The sequence below is a fragment of the Alligator sinensis genome, unplaced genomic scaffold (genome assembly GCF_000455745.1).
Source record: "Alligator sinensis unplaced genomic scaffold, ASM45574v1 scaffold259_1, whole genome shotgun sequence".
Classification (NCBI taxonomy): Eukaryota; Metazoa; Chordata; order Crocodylia; family Alligatoridae; genus Alligator; species Alligator sinensis.
The window spans coordinates 696,221-712,883 of NW_005842430.1; the positions used below are offsets into that span (position 1 = coordinate 696,221).

The 16,663-nt window shown below is 43.0% G+C and overlaps 1 protein-coding gene across 2 annotated transcripts in view; it reads left to right on the forward strand.

The window, feature by feature from the left end:
• Positions 1-16,663, forward strand: part of LOC112551336 (ADAMTS-like protein 3) — a 276,557-nt gene that overhangs the window by 204,799 nt on the left and 55,095 nt on the right. For both annotated transcript variants that reach the window (XR_003095629.1, XM_025211794.1), the window contains exon 7: positions 3,531-3,657. Coding sequence is in view for 1 of the 2 variants with exons in the window: in XM_025211794.1 (XP_025067579.1) it covers positions 3,531-3,657 (127 nt within the window). In the remaining variant the exon portion in view is untranslated. The remainder of the gene's footprint in view (positions 1-3,530; positions 3,658-16,663) is intronic.

Sequence of the window (16,663 nt, forward strand, 5' to 3'; positions counted from 1 at the left end):
TGAATGCCTTTGGTGAGCCAGGGGGGCTTTTGAGCACTCTTGCCCCCTTTGATTCTTGTTGGGACTGTCACCCTTTGGGCTCGGAGGATCGTCTCCTTGAGGAATGACCAGTCGTCTTGGAGACCCAGTTCCCCTACCCTCTAGGACCCCAGTGCCCCTCCTACCAATCTCCTCAACTCACTGAAGTTGAGTTTGCACTGATTGTCACTTCTGGGTTGCAAAGAACTTTCATAACAGATCAGCTGGCCCCAACTGGAGGCTGTCACAGAGCTGAGACAGTAAAGCCCCTATTCTGCAGCCCTGGTCCTGCCTGTACCTGTCAGCCCAGCAGAGCAGGAGGGTAAGACAGGGGAACAGAGGGCCCCTCCCCAGCCCCAGCCCCAATTCTTGATGTGCAAGGGTTTCCCCCAAGGCCTGCACCAGTCACTGATGCACAAGTGAGAGGTGGCGGAGCAGTTCCTCTAGCCCAGGGTTGGCCTGTGTTCCCATACCTCAATAGGGATTTCCCTGCCCTGGTAGGACTCCCCGAGGGGGAATTCCCCCTTCTCACCCCTCAGCATGGTCTGGTGCCAGCTTAGCCCTTTCCCCACAGATATGAGGAGAACATTCCCTCCAGCCTGAGGCTAAGCCAGTGCTGGGCATCAGCGCACATAGGGGCATCCTTGTGTCTCAGTGGGAGGTTACCCCACCCTGGACAGGGTCCTCCAAGTGCTGCCAGATGGGTAGTTCCTCCCCTCCCAGCCTCAGCACAGCTTAGTGGTTGCCTACCTCTGTCCCCATAGGTGTGGGCGGGGGTACAGTCCCTCCAGCCAGGGGCTGACCCAGATTCCTGTGCCTCAGTTGGGGTTCCCCTACCACAGGCAGGATCGTCCAAGTCCTCTTGCTGGTGCAGAGGAGAAATTCCCCCTTCCCACCCCTCAGCATAGTCTGGCACTAGCTTAGCCCCCACAGGTGTGTGTGGGGGGGAACAGTCCCTCCAGCCTGGGGCTGGCCTGGATCCCCCTGCCTCAGTGGGACCATGCAGAGGTATGGGAAGGAGAAATCCCACCTCTGCACCAGCATCAGAGCTCAGGGGACCCTGCCCAGGGTGGGGAAATACCCACTGAGGCACAGGGATCCAGATCAGTCCTGGGCTGGAGGGAAACCACCCCCCATGGGGGGGACTGCTGGCAGTTGGGGGCATGCTATGGGCAGCCAATAGGAGATGGGCCCTGCTTGGCTGTATTTGGGTGCCCTCAGCAGTGCCCAGCAGGCTGGGAGGTGTGTATCAGTGCCTTTTGGCTTCTGGTCTGGGCCAATGCAGGCATCTGGCTCCTTTTCTGGATTTTAATGTGCACATCAGTTCACTTCTTCATCATTTCAATCTACGCAGTTTAGGGAAACCTACAAATATTGAACTGATTCAGCCTCAGGCTTTTTGACTGCCTGTACTTAGCCCAGAAGTTCAGTGCACATAAATCATTTTCAGAATGGCTGAAACCAGTTTAAGATAAACCTGGATGGCTGTAGAATCAGACTTGGCTGATTTAGCTTAAACTGGTTTATTAAACTTCTGTCCCAGATCCCCTTCAGATTCAAGTTAACTTTCAGTCCCCCAGCATCCCAGGATGCTTTGCACCTGTTCCATGACACCCCCTCCCCCCCGGTCACAGGGTGGGTGGGCTAGCCTGAGCCCAAGTTGTCTGCTCCAGCCCAGCAGGGATGCATGGTCATGTGCCCCCTGGCTTCTGGCCCAGGTCACTGCAGGCATGTGGCTGCATTTCTGGAATCAAAAGTGAATGTCTGTTCACTTGCTTATCAGTTCAATCTACACAGCTTAGACTAACCTGTGAAGATTGAATTGATTCAGCCTCAGGCATTTGGACCATCTGTTATACTTAACCCATGTGTAAGTTTGTTTCTGTGTGACTTGGCATGGCATGGCATAGCAGATGCAGTCAGAACAGTAGAAATTAGAGAGCTTTGCAGATATCTCCATCCCTCCCTCCCTCCCTCCCTCTCTCCCCCAAAAAAGCAGCATCACAGTAAAGGCAATAACACTGAAGATATTAACTCCTTCCAAAGCACATAAACTGTAGAATAGTGCAGCTAGGGAGGAAGGGATGCTGTGGCAAATCTGTTGTCAACCGTCATTACTAAGGAAACTCAAGAATTCCAGTTCCTCATGCTTGGCTATGAATAACACATAGTTTGTGCCTTTTGCATCTGTGGAACTTACTCAGAGGTTGCAGGACCCACCCTGCCTGTTATGTCCTGATACCATACCTACCTCTCCAAGTGGAGCATGTGTCGGTTTTGGCACAGCACTGATTTAGTGGATCTTGGCAGCTAAGCCTGCCCCTTCCATGTATTTTTATTGAAGAGGAGGAGTATATTTTAGTTTCAGCTCTAATTTTAGTTGTTTGCACTGATTGTCACTTCTGGGTCTCAAAGAACTTTCATAACAGATCAGTTGTATCTTCTTTTATCTTCTTTTTCTTCCTCTTTTTCTTTTCTTTTCCTTGGCAGGGAGAGGGAGGTGTTATTTGCTTTTGATGACAGATTGGTCTGAGCACACTTAAAAACTGCAAGCTAGTCCTTAACACATTGCTCAGTATTTGGCACTGCCTGCAAATGTCTTGGCACAAAATGGCCGGTAAAAAATATGTGGGGCTAAGTTTTTCTTTTTTTTTAGCAAACAGGCATGTGTAGTATTGTATTATTCTCTCTACCCTGCTTTCCCTTTTCATCTGCACATTTCTTATGGAAAAACTAATTTTTTTTTAAAGCATGTAGAGTGTTTTCTTTATAGTTTGGTAAGTTTTTAGTAGCTATTTTTTTCAAAGAACCTATTTAATGCTTTGCTTATTTGAACTCTTTTATCAGAGATTAAATGTGGATGTTTTTATAGTGTGCACTACAACATTTAATTTAGAGATTAGGCCACACAGAACAAACTAAAAATGGAACCAAAACATTTATATTTTCTGAATTAAAATAGTTGATGTGAATTAGGGAATTTAAAAAAAACCCACAAAGATGTGTACAGCCTTCTTGATTAAACTTTGAAAGACCAATATATTAGATTATGTAAACCTGCATGAGTTTAAAGGCAATAGTGCTGAAGCCAGAGTTTTTAAATATCTGGCTTTGGTTGTTTCATTACTTAACCTCAGTCTAAGAGAAGGACAGAAACAGGTGATGAAAGGCAAAATTAATTAACAGAGTAATATTTGTCTCTTGTGTTGTCTATTGTTGAGAATAACATTTAGCTTTATGCATTCAGGAAAATAATGAGAAAGTAACCTTTATATTTCTTATGCCTGGATAACTTAACATGTTGTTGGTTGCGGTTCCTCATTAAAAACCATGGTAATGTTAGGATGTTTTAACAATTTTATATAGCTTAATCTTCAAAAGCAAGGTATGCTTTAAAAGAATGAGGCCAGCTAATAAAATCAAAAGGGTAACATAATAAATAAAATTCCAGAAACCTGAGCATGTCTACTACAGCTTTGCCCTCCTTCTGACTATGGTGTTGATATTGGCAGGCAGTAGGCTGTGATCGACAACTTGGGAGTAATGCCAAGGAAGACAACTGTGGAATCTGTGCAGGAGATGGTTCAACTTGCAGGCTTGTGAGGGGACAAGCTAAGGCACATGTTTCACCAGAAAAAAGTAGGTTGCAAATTGATCCTATGTTAATTTATCCTTGACTGTGTTTTCTGCTTATATATTAACACACGTATTGAAGAGTCTGACCTTTTTGCTATATATTTGTTTGCAGTCATCCAAAGCTACTTATTATAAAGTCTGTGCTAGATTAGTCTATTGAAATTCCATGAGGGATACCACACATTAGGGTATAGCTAGGAAAGAATTTAAGATATGCCTTTTTTTGCAGAGCAGCTCAATTTATTCTGTCAGGAATAACCATCAAGATATACATCTTATTTTAGAGGGTATCCTCATATTGCAATATATGTGACTCTGTGACAACACTTTTAAATCATGGAAAAATCTTATGGATGGTTCTATGGAAAGTGTGGCATGTGATTTTAATGCCTGGTTTTCAAGTTAACTGTGCTCATTTTTTTTAAGCTTTGAAGACAATTGCGAGTCAGAGGCAAGTTAACTACTTCCATGGTACAAAACATACAAGTCTTGAAGAATTAGGAATGACAATACGTCTGCTAATTTTTGTACATTTGAGACAATTTGTACAATTTTGGGCCAGATCCTGCTAGCCTTCCTTGTGTACTGTACATTGTTCTGCAAATAGGAATACTGATCTCAGTATTATTACTAGATGACAGGCAGAATAAAGCCTTTTGGACTAGAACAAAGTAAAAGGGTGGCTGTGCTGTTGCAGGCAGAGTTCCAGGAAAGACTTGTGACTTAAAGGCACCCCTCTGACTAGCTGTTTCTCCACAGCTCCTATTTTGATTCTCCTATCCAACCAACACTGCCAGTGAGTGCCTGGTGGGGGGACAGAGCCTGGTTTCTAACCCTGACAGTGCCCCTTCTATGTCCCTTCCTACCCACTTTTTTCCCACTTGTTCCCAATGTGGGAGTACTGGTATTTTGGAGCCTATTCTCTCCCTACCGTTTCTGCACTCATAGGCTAGGGACAGACATAGGGCTGTGTGAGGCTTTGGACAGAGCTTCAGATCTGGAGAAGCTTCGGATGCTTCAGGGTCTGAAGCAGCACATCCGGGTCAAAGTGCTGGCTTCCCGAAGTGGTTCGGAGCTCCCAAAGCGCTTCAGAGCTGCCTTGGAGCTGCCTCAGAGATCTGGCCATAGGTTATAATGGAGAAACAATAAAATATCTATAACTTTGTTGTTTTTTGTCTGATTTGGATGAAGTTTTCAGGGATGGTAAACTCTGCATAGGGGATGAAGCCTTCCAAGTTTCAAAAAGATCAGTGCAGGGGTTTTGAGGCAACTCTACCCCAAATTCCTAAAAGCAAAACTCCTGTCACATCTATGTGTTACAACACAGGGGGGTCAAACTGCAGAGGTGGTAGCTCTTACTGAGGCCACAAAGTCTGCCAAGTTTCAAGAAGATCGGTGCAGGGGTTTGGGGGAACTGCCCCTCAAGCTGCGGACAAGCAAAACTCGTGCCATGGGTGCTTGTGGGACTGACCGTGTCTGTCTTGGTGCGGGGAGGGAGACACTGCTGCAGGCCTGGCTGCTGAGCTGCTGTGTTACCAGTTACCAACCAATCATGATTCACTCGGGGACTCAGGGCCCAGCTCAATACACAGGACCTAGCTACTACATAATGACTTAACGAGCATCAATTAGCACCTACAAAACCAGGCTAAGGAGAAGAAAGAATGAATACAGACAATCAACTGCCCCAAAACAGAGACAGTCTTGGCACAGTTTTGCCTGTCAGCAGCTGGGGGTGCAGGGACCCAGAACCCCCCTGAACCTATCTCCTCCACAGCTGGCAGGCGTCATAGCAGGGGCCACCATCCCTGCAGCAGTCACCCCGCTGTGCCTGAACACACGCAGTGTCACCCATGGCACGAGTTTTGCTTGTCCGCAGCTTGAGGGGCAGTTCCCCCAAACCCCTGCACCGATCTTCTTGAAACTTGGCAGACTTTGTGGCCTCAGTAAGAGCTACCAGCCCTGCAGTTTTGACCCCCCTGTGTTGTAACACACAGCCATTACATGAGTTTGGCTTTCAGGAATTTGGGATACAGATCCCCCTAAACCTCTACACCGATCGTCTTGAAACGTAGCAGGTTTCATGCTCTCTGCAGAGGCTACCATCCCTGCAAGCGTAATCCAAATCAGACATAAAACAACAAAGTTATAGATATTTCATTGATTCCTCATTATACCCTAAGGCCGGATCTCCGAGGCTGCTCCGAAAAACTTCGGAGCTGCTTCGGCCGGATCGAGGCAAAAACCCAGTCCGGAGCTCTGGATTGGATTGCAGCCATCCGAAGTGGCCAGATCCAAAGCCATATCGGATTGCTGCCAACTCGCACAGGCCTAGACATTACACATAAATCAGTTTAAGTGATCAAAAACTACTTGAAACCTGTAACAGAACAGACATTGAGTGCACATAAACCAGTTTGAAAATGGCTGAAACTGGTTTGAGATAAACCTGGTTGAAAGTAGTATCGGACTCAATTGATTTGGGTCATACCAATTTATGCAATGTCTGTCTCAGACCCCTTTCTGGTTTAAGTTGAATTAGATTCACCCAGTATCCTGGCATGCTGTCTGGGCTGGGCAGGCCCCTCCCTTTGCTCCCTGGCTGGAGCTCCAGCAGAGACTTGCAGGCACAGCAGGGTCTGCCTCACTTCCCCGTGTCCTCCTCCCCACTCCCCCGCCCCACTCACTGCTTAAGCAGGGATCCCTCCCTCCTCTCTCCTGCAGCACGGACCATAGCCAGTATATGGTATGCTAGCTAATGCTGAGAGGTATCTGTGTAATGTAGACAGGACAGTGTCCGCTTAGGGCTTGTTGGAGCTAATCAACAAGTCAGGTGGTAATGTCCCTGTGTTCCTTCCTTTGGAAAAAGCTGTTTAAGAAGAGCTTGAACTAATGGGCGAAGCTTTGTTTTCTGATGGGGTGTTAAATGTTGATAACAGAACTGATAAGTGGGGGGGGGGGAATCCCTCCCTAATCAGAGCATCCTGCTAGGGCTTGGCCATGCCCCCCGACTCAGCTCAGCACTGTGGAAGAGAGGGAAGGGCTGCTCTAGTGCCCCCTGGCTTGTAGCTGGAGCCACTGCAGGCATGTACCGGCATTTTTTTCAGTCCAGGGGTGATGTCTTTACGGTTACAAACTGATTCAGCCTAGGCAGGTTAGACTAACCTGCAAAGATTAAATCAGTTCAGGCTCAGGCTCTTTGAGTGTCTGTCCCTAGCCATAATCAGGATAAACCCTGTCTTTCTCAGAGGAAAGCAACCCTTCTGGCCCTATACTCCCTTGCAGAGCCTTATAGGACAGAGTGACACTTACACTCATATTACTATCAGAAATCTCATGCAAACCTAGACAGACATGTTCAAAAGGATATAGAATGGAATAATTGTCCATTTTGGAGGCCTGCACCAATTTCAGCATATTTGGACTAATCACTATATATAATTCAACCTGCACACAGTTCATGAACAAGAAGATTTTGAAAGAACTGTTACGTATAAAGTCATATTTTAATGCCTATTGCAGTACCTATAAATATTTTCATGCTGCTTTATGCAATGGCTTGAATTGTGCTTACATGTGAGTGTAATTTGAAATGGAGCATATTTTATCTTGATGCATGTTACCTTTCATTGGGATGACATACATTGGTCTGTGGAGCATTCCAAATTCTATGCTGTGTAGTTCCTGTGATTTGCAAAATATATATAACTATGGTAAGATCTTTTTTTAGAAGGTATATTTTTATGACCACATATATAAGGGTCATGAAATACTTTAAAGAAAGGCAGAAATATACATTTTCTTAGATGTATACTGGTGTTGCTACTGACAGTTTCTAACTCATTAGTGGCATGGACCTATTTCTTGGAGTTGAGAATTTGATCTGCTAATCGAATGTAATGAATGAGTTCGTCATGGAACACTGAACAGGTAACATTTATACTGAGCAAGAAAACAGTTTTGATAATGTGCATGCTCATTTGTGTGTTCATTCTGAACAGTGTTGATCACACTGAACTCACAGGGACTCTTTGTCCCTGGTAAACACACAGCAAATGTTACTCAATTTAGCAGTGCAAATTGAACAAAATGTTGGTTATATTACAAAGCCCAATACTTGCTTTTGTTAAAGGAAGCCCCCCAGGATGTTTTAGGTGTTACAAAAGAAGTCCCTGGCACACCTGGACATCATATGAAAAACCAGGGAACAGGCTTTCTTATGCACCAAGCTGTACTCTGTTGTTCCCTCATGAACTTTCACTGGGTAATGGGGGGAGGCAACTGAGTGTTGAATGTTCCCCAGTTTTTCCAAGAATATTTTGGATGCTCATGCCTCTCTCCTGCCTCATCTCCCTCATGCTCAGGGGAGGTAACTGGCCTAAAAGTTGACTGTATTATTTACATCAGCTTTATACTGGTAGGGATTCCCCTACATGGGAAAATTCTCTGGAAGTAACCTCCAGTCACTTTAAGTTCACTTTATGCCATCTTAATGGCACAGAATAGACTTGTTAAACTGGAGAATCTGGTCAGAGTGCATTGGACAGTTGAAATAAAGTGTGAGAGTGTCTCAGTACTAGAAGTAAAGAGAAACTTTTAAATAGGATTCTGAGTTTTCTGGAATTAGAGTTGTAAGATAGTTTACAAATAGTGTCAGTAAATACTAGTTTAGTTCTGCTTGCAGATCTTTGGCCCAACTAAAGATTGGATGCCTGATACAACACTCATTTAAATAAATTAAAAGCCTTTCATCTATGCCACTTCTGACCAAACAGGGGAGTTCCACAGTGAAACACAGCACACTCACTCCACATGGTACAGCTCCATGTGTCACGTGGGCTGCTGTTAGACATTTGCTCAGTGATGCTTTAATTGTGGCTACATCACATTTTGGGGGACTGTAGCAATGGCATAGCGGGCATCCCATGCTCACTGCAGCATTTCATGGTACAGTTTTGAAGTGATACAGACATGATTCATTGGTTTTGCTAAGTATGGATCAGACCCATAATTGAGTGTTTTCTCCAGTTTTCTACTGCAGGTTTTTGAGAACAAAGGTTCCCCTCCCCCTTTTACTTGAATGTTATATACTTCATTGTGGTTGATTGGTTATAAAAATAGATTTATTATCTTCATAAACAATACAGTTATACACACACCTTTTTAAAATAAACATCTACATCTGAGTATTATTGCGCTGATCCTGACAAACTTAATACCTTTTTTGGCTTCAGATGTTCACGTACCGTATAGAAGTAGTTCCATATATTCATCCTTTTGTGTGAATGCAGTGTGGAAATAAAACCATGTTTCTTTTATGATAGTATATCAGTCAAGGCATACACAAAAAGTGTAGCCTATAAGAAAACTGCCAAGAAAGTGTTTGTTTCTTTGCTTGGACTTTTACTGAGCAAGTGTTGAGATGTACAGCATTGGCCCATGATGTACCAGGTATCTCCATTTGAGAGAAAGCATGCAAGATTGTGAAAGGGATGTAAATCTCATTATACAATGAGGCAAATTAAAGATCTGTAGAGAAAATGAGAGCCAGAAAAATTGTTATGGAAAAAGGAGACTTTTATCCAGAGGCAGTATTGAAATGACATTGTGAAAAGGGTAAGAATAAGAGCATAGATAGATAGATTTCACTTAGACTTTGTGATAGCAAATGGCTACCTGTAGAGTTCTTTTGTTTTATTGTTGACTTTGTCTTTTATATTTAATAGCAAGTGTTTTTCATAGATCATAAACTTAAAAGTTAAACAGCATTTAAAGAATGCTTACCATTCTGCAAATATGAAGCAAATTGCCATTTCAGAAGTTCTTTATTTTTTCCAGTAACACTTAATTGTCTTTGAAAGATAAAGTAACTTAGACGTCTGCCAACAGACCAGATTCTAACTTTCTGGTAAAATGATTAAAGACTTGACTAATGATATTCAAACAGAAAGTGTAATAGATTGTAAAATGTACTATCCCACTGGGAGTCAAAATATCTCAGGCCTGATGTTGCTACTGCGCTCTGCATGTTACTCCCATTAGTTTCACTCTTGGTTGTTCACATGGAAACACTGCGGGATTGGGCCCTTTTGTCTGTTTTCTGCTCAGTGACTGACAAAAATGATAGGAAAATATTCTGGTTCTGGTACCAAAAGAAAAAGAAGGATTCTGGGTCTGACATTAAAAAGAAGAAAAATTTTACATGAAAGGCTTTGGCTGCTTGGCATTTTTTATTTCATTTTCTTTTTGTTAATCATTCTTGCTGCCACTGTGCAATTTATGATTGTTCCTTTGTCATTATACAACGTTTACAATTTTGTCTAAAAGCATAATTTTTTAATCAGCTCAATCATTTTAGAAGCTGGTAATTTTATTAGCATTGACTGACGCTTCCCATTCTAAAACTGTTGTCAGTTGCTTAGAACTTTATCAAAATCTTCCTGTTGGGGATAAAACTTTCCGTGCCTAAAGTTTGCCTCAGGTTTACATTTCTGGGAATTTTTTTTTACCAAAAAAGTTTAGCCACTTCTGAGAACAAGGCTAAGGGAAAATGTTTACCCTAAGTAGAAATATTCTAGGTACCTTGCATCTGTGGTGCTCTAGGGCCCCAGGTCTCTGAGAAAACTCTGAAGATTCTGGTTTTCCGTCTCTCACAGCTCCTGCTGCTCATCCGAATGTGCAAGTGCCATCCTCACGGAGCAACAAAGGATGATCCAGCCCGGAAGAATACGGGTTCAGAAAAAACGTCCTTGTAACTGCTGCTCCCAAGTGTAGGGTCAGACAATAGGACTGAAAATAGAGAAATTCTCTCTTCCGTGCTCTTGTTAACCTCCCTGTTAGCATTCCAGCCACGTGGAGGAGGATGCTATTTTTTCCTCTAGAGAAGAGGGGGAAAATAAACAAACCACAGAGGAATCAGTAGATTAAGACAATAGTGAGACTGGGACTGGAGAGGCAAGGAAATCCATTGCTGCTACTTGGAGGGTGAATCCTAGAACCATTGCACTGGGACCTAACTCCTAGTATGGGAGGATTTGGAACTGATTGGCTTTTGGGGGAAGAACACAGAGACCAAATGAAGAGCTGTGGTGGAAAGGATGAACCTGAGACCCGCTGGACAAAAAGACTTGGATTACAAAGCACCTTGAATGAAGATGGGGAAAAGAGGTAAAACTGGGAAAGGAAAGAGGCTGGCTGTGCAAAGCAACATGGATAAAAGATTAAGGAAGAAGCAGGGTAGAGAGATCTACTTCGATGAAGAGCCTGTAAAGGGAGACTGGAATTAATTAAGAGCCAGTGTGGAAAGGGATGTTGGGAGGTTAGAAACATGGGATCAGAGGGAGATTGAGACTCAAGCAGTGAAAGAGATAATAGAACTATCTTGACATGGTGGCTGGCATTGGGGTCAGGCTGGGATGGGACTGGGATTAGGGCCAAGCAGTATGGAAGACAGGAATGGGATGAGGGCCAGGTTGGAGAGGATAGGGAAAAAAAGAGCCGCGCTTGGGAGAAATGAGCAGAAGGATCAGTTCCTACTGTTAAATATTCTCCTATAGAGCCTGGAATGGAATGCTCCACATAATGCTAGAGTTTTGTCATTCTGCTGTCAACAAATATAAGTGAAAACCACCAGCAAAATGGGGGCTGCCTGCCCTCTAGTGCCCATGCACACAGAATGACAGTGTACTGCTGGTGTTGGTTGCATGTTTAGAACAAGTGCCAGGGGTCTGTGGCATAGATTTAAAGGTTCTAATCCTACTGCTAACCCATGTGGGTGTCCTTGGGTGCATCTACATGAGCACTTAATGCAACGAAGTGAACTCCAGCGCAGTTTGTGCCAGAGTCAGCTGCTTTCAGGCGCAGTGTTTGCATGTGTGCCCAGGACTGCAGCAGTTAGAGCCAGGGCACAACAGCCCTGAGCTGGTAGGAGGCCCTGAGGTTTCAGCCCCTGGCTCTGGGTGGTGGCATTGGGCACCACTGGAGCTGGCTCCAGTTAGCAGTTACCTGCCAGTTGCCCTCACACTTTAGCACCTTTGTGCTCCAGCCACCCCTATCACAGTTTATACCTATGTTTGATTGCACATAAGTACTCTGCCATAAGATAGGACTGTCCCTAACAGTCCTATCCTATGGCAAGGTTAATTAATCTACTGCGCTCTAATACGAGTGCATATATAGACTGTGATGCTTTGCTGCACAACTAATTAGTCTACTCCACAGTAAAGCACACATGTAGATGCACCCTGTATAATACAATATAATGTAAGCTCTGCTTCTTCAGTTTTCTTTTAGAAAAATCATCTACCACATACATCACATGCAACAATTAAATCAAAAGAACATTTCAAGGGTACAAGGTCAGGCACTTAAGAATTTGGACATGTCAAAATAAAAGTAACCTGTACAATATTCATGTGGTTTCCTGGTCCATGTGTATTAATGACACAGCCTTTGATTACATGACAAATACTGTTTTTTCCACACGTGCTTTGTCTTATTTTGGTGCACAGAAACAAAAGGGCACCTTTAGTTTGGGTTTTTTTGCCTCATTGTTCAATATGTGAGCCCTGTAGCTCCAGCAATATTCAAACCTTGCTCTCCACAAATTTTCCAAAAGGAAATTGTGAACTGTTCGAGTGAATAAATCAAATAAGATTTGTTATTAGTGTTTTATGTAGATGTTTTGTGTGTTTTTGTTAAAGGTTCAAATGAAAACTGATGTGTTTAACAATTCAGGACTCAAACATTGTTCACGATGTTATTCTCAAGCTATTTCCTCCTTTTCCTTAGTCCCTCTAATGGAGAGCACTGTAATTCTTGAGAATGGAAAGCATCCAAGCTTTCTTGAACAGCTACAGTTCTGAGAAGGAAGGATAGTCTACAACTTTCTCATCATGGGAGTTAGTTAGTTTGTTTGTTTTGGGATTGTGATAGGACATTTGAGGCTTAATTGCCTTGATCTGTCTTGCCATATGTGGGAAAGCTCTGGTTTATAGATGTTGGGTTTCTCCCCCGTGTATTGTACATTGCATTTCCTTCAGATCCATGTGCCTGATGGACTGCTAATTGTATGTCTGTATTAATAAAAAAATCAGTGAGATTCTGGGGCTTTTTTAAGTTAACAGCCTGAGTTATCTTGTTCCAATTTTTAACTGGAAACAATTTTTTCTCCAAGGCAAAAAAAAATCCCTAAAAAGCTTGAAACAAGACAGAAAGCTACAAGCTGATGATGATCTCCCTAGAACCAAAACAGAAATTCTCAAAACGAAGTCAACAATTTGTGCTTCTTTCTTTTAATATAGTATATTAACACATTGTATAGTAAGTAATTGCATTGGTAACCTTCGGCAATGAAGTCAGCGCAGGGAGAATAACTGAGAGTGAAATTCAGCATGCATGCAAGGATCTACCTATAAAGAGCTCATTATGGGATCAGGACCTAAACTAGCATATCAAGCTAATTATTTACCTGCCATAAAATCCTAGAAAGGAAGAATGCTATATAACTGCAAAGTGTTTTATTAATTGAGTATGCTGGATACATTTTTAATAATGTAGTCTCATAGGCTAAGTACAGATAGTCAAACATCCCAAGGCTGAATCAATTCAGTCTTCTCAGGTTAGTTTAAGTTGCATAGATTGAATTGATAAGCAAGTGAACAGATGTTCATTTTCAATCCTGGAAATGCAGGCACATGCCTGCAGTGGCCCAGACCAGAAGTCAGGAGGGTGCCAGAGCATGCCTCCCCGCTTACCTGGAGCAGACAGCTTGGGCCAATGCTAGCCTGCCCACCTTGCAAAGGGTGCAAAGCATTGTGGGATGCTGGAGGACTATGAGTTAACTTGAATTTAGAGAGGATCTGGGACAGAAGTTCAATAAACTTATTCAGCCTAGATCAGTTAAATCTGAGACTACACCCATCCAGGTTTATCCTAAAGCAGCTTCGGCCATTTTGAAAGTGGTTTATGTGCACTGAACTTCTGTCATGTTCCAGATTTGAACCAGTTTCCAGTTGCATATCGGTTTATGTGTAATTTCTGTCCCTAGCCATAAAGTAAATATTATAGTACAGGATAATAATGTAGTTTTCATTAAGGTCCTTGTTCTGCATTTCTGTATCCTTTATAATATTGCACTGAAGAGTTATAACCACTACAATTAGCTATACAGCAAAATTGTGAAAATAACATATTTTTGAATTACCCAATGTTGACGTCCTATGCAGAAAAGCTGATAAATTTCTTGCATTGAAAATAAAGGGTCAAATCACACTTGACTTATGTGACTAGTCTCACAGGGCACCTATACAAGAGCGCGGAGGTGTTCCAACGCACTGGAATTCCAGCACATAGAAACAGACTTGATCAATCGAGTCTGCTGGAGCGTGGTACTTACTGTGCTCCAGCAGCATCCTTTGTCTCATGTATCAGTGTCTCTGTGCTTAAAATGGCGGTGGGGGCAATTTAATTTAAGTGGCCCCACCACTATTTTTAAGTGTGGGGCGCTGGTACAGAAGATACAGAGGTGCTTTAATTAGAGCAGATCTTGGAGCCACTCTGATTAAAGCGCTCCCCCCAGCCCCACCCCACCCCCTGGAACGTGTTAAAGTGCCCACAGAAGACAGCGGGCTGACGTGAGTAAGCAGGATATGGCCTAGGAAGTAAGCTAAATGTAATTGAACCTAGGGAAGAGAGCTAGGATTGATGAGAGCTGAGACAGTTATTACCAGCAGTTCGTGTTGATATCAAGTTATTAAAATATTGGGAGTGAGCAAACTGTTGTGATAGCAACTGGTGAGAAGCTTTCTTTTAACAGCTGTTCATTTGGATTTGTGCAACTGCCTAAAACCTAATGTCTTTTTTTATTTTGATTTTGGTTAAGATAACAATTCCCTGACATGTCAAACTGAGTCCCAGGAGGTGTCAAATACAAATTCAGATGTAATATTTTCCTTTCATCTTCTGCTGCTTCTGTTGTTGTTGCTGTTAATAATAATACATGATAGCTCATAACAGAATGTCATGGACTACTGTCACTTTCTGTGGAAGATAGTTTTTCTTCTTAGGCTTGCAATCAGCCAGGTCTATAGAGGTCAGGTCTTTAGAAGTCAAAGTACCGTTGCAATATGTAATATTTCTTCAGAAGGACAGATTTGTGGAGACTTTGGATGATGATGGAAATGCTCAAGTCATTTAAATGGTTCTGCAAGATCTTGGGTAGAGTTCCTATGCCCCCTGTAACAAGAAGTATTACTTGAGCCTCTCCTCTGTGTTCTTTATCATTCCATTCTTAGGGGTTGACATTTAGAGATCTTTTCCGTTTCCTCCTTCACAGATGTTAATTGCCAGATGAACACGGATGTGCAGTATGAGGCACTGCGGACCCATCTGCAGTGCTGCATACTGCACACACCACACATGCAGGCATTCCCTGCACTGCTAATTTGCAGTGCAAGGGTTTTTTTGACACTGAGAGATCCCAGTGTCAAAAAACGCTGCACCTTAAAAAAGTGGGGTGGTACACATGGCGGCATCATGTGCTGCTAGAAAGCGGAGTCTGGCTGACCATACCCATGCTCCAGCTGCCAGCCAGGCTCCGTGCTGCCGGACTGCTGCAGCTGCAGTCCCCAGAGGCCCTCAGGACCCCAGATAAGGCTGGTGGGACCAGTCTAGGTGCTGGCCCCAGCCTCCCCTACCCTACCTGAGGCAACATGCTGTGTGCCAGAGCTCACATGCACAGGCATTTCCTGGGGACAAGCAGTAGCAGCACATATTGTGCTGCTGTTGTTTGTCCCCGGGGAAATGCACATTCCCACTTGTGGGGATGTGCCCATTGGTTCATTCCTGCTTGTGAGATGCACCCATAATGTCTGTTATAGTATTTTTCTAAGCAGGATCCCAAAACCTTATCATTAAGATTTGGGTTTCCACAGATCTTCCCAATTTTTCTAGCTTTCACTGATGCATCTAGTTTATAGTTATCATTGTTCAGACATTCTGGAACGTTTGGCTCTACAAATACATAGGACAAAATGTTCCCTTGTTCCTAATTTAAGGAAAAAAGGCAACAAGCCAGTGAAATAGATAGTAGAAGAGAAAAAGAAAGAAGGACAAGAATAACAGTAGTAAGAACAAGTGGTGTTGTAGACCAGTAACATGCACAACTTGAAGTTCCAAACTGGATAAATATTGCTCATCATTTGGCTGACCTATCAACAATTCTGTGCAGTTGTAATCTGTATTCACAGGGAGTAGTTGCTGTCACTCTTATGCCATAGGAGGCCATGTTATGTTTAAAAAAAAAAAAAAGCAAAGTTCTAAGCAAAGAAGTCCAGCCAATCTTGAGAACCATAGAGAGGAAAACAAACTTGCCAGCTGAGCTGTTCAAATCTTGTTTGTTGAGAGGCAGCACCTCCATCTCTTACTTAGATATAGATAAAGCATTCATAGGCTGATGCATATTTTGGATGTCCATCAGAATGTTCTGTTAAAATGCTAAATATTTACATAGCCCGGTCCAACTGTTTGAAATGTCCTCAGTCATTAGTGCAAATGTCAAATTTATCAGATGATGATAAGATGAAGAGGGGAGAGAGAGAGGGGCCATTCTGGCCCATAGATAGCAGTAATGGCCCTGGTCCTGTTCTCACTGAAATCCAAAGTCCAAAAATGAAGCAATTAAATATGATAATCACTAGGTACCATATTTGTTATCTACATCTGCATGATATGTGTGTGTGTTTGTCATCTTTGAGAGGGGAAGTCATCTTTGAGGGGGTTCTGGGTAGTGGGAACTGGTTCCACCTAGAGGGTAGCGACTGGACAGAAGGGAGAATATTACAGCACAACAAAAAGCAGTAAAAAGGTGATCTTAAATTCTTCCCCAGAAGTCTGTAAAATAAAGTATTTCGGGGATCAGGGAGACAGTGAGAGAGAAAGAAGAAGAAATAAAAAATGATGCTCATACATGCTTCAATTTTTAACATGAGCCCTAAAGTTGGGCTTTCTA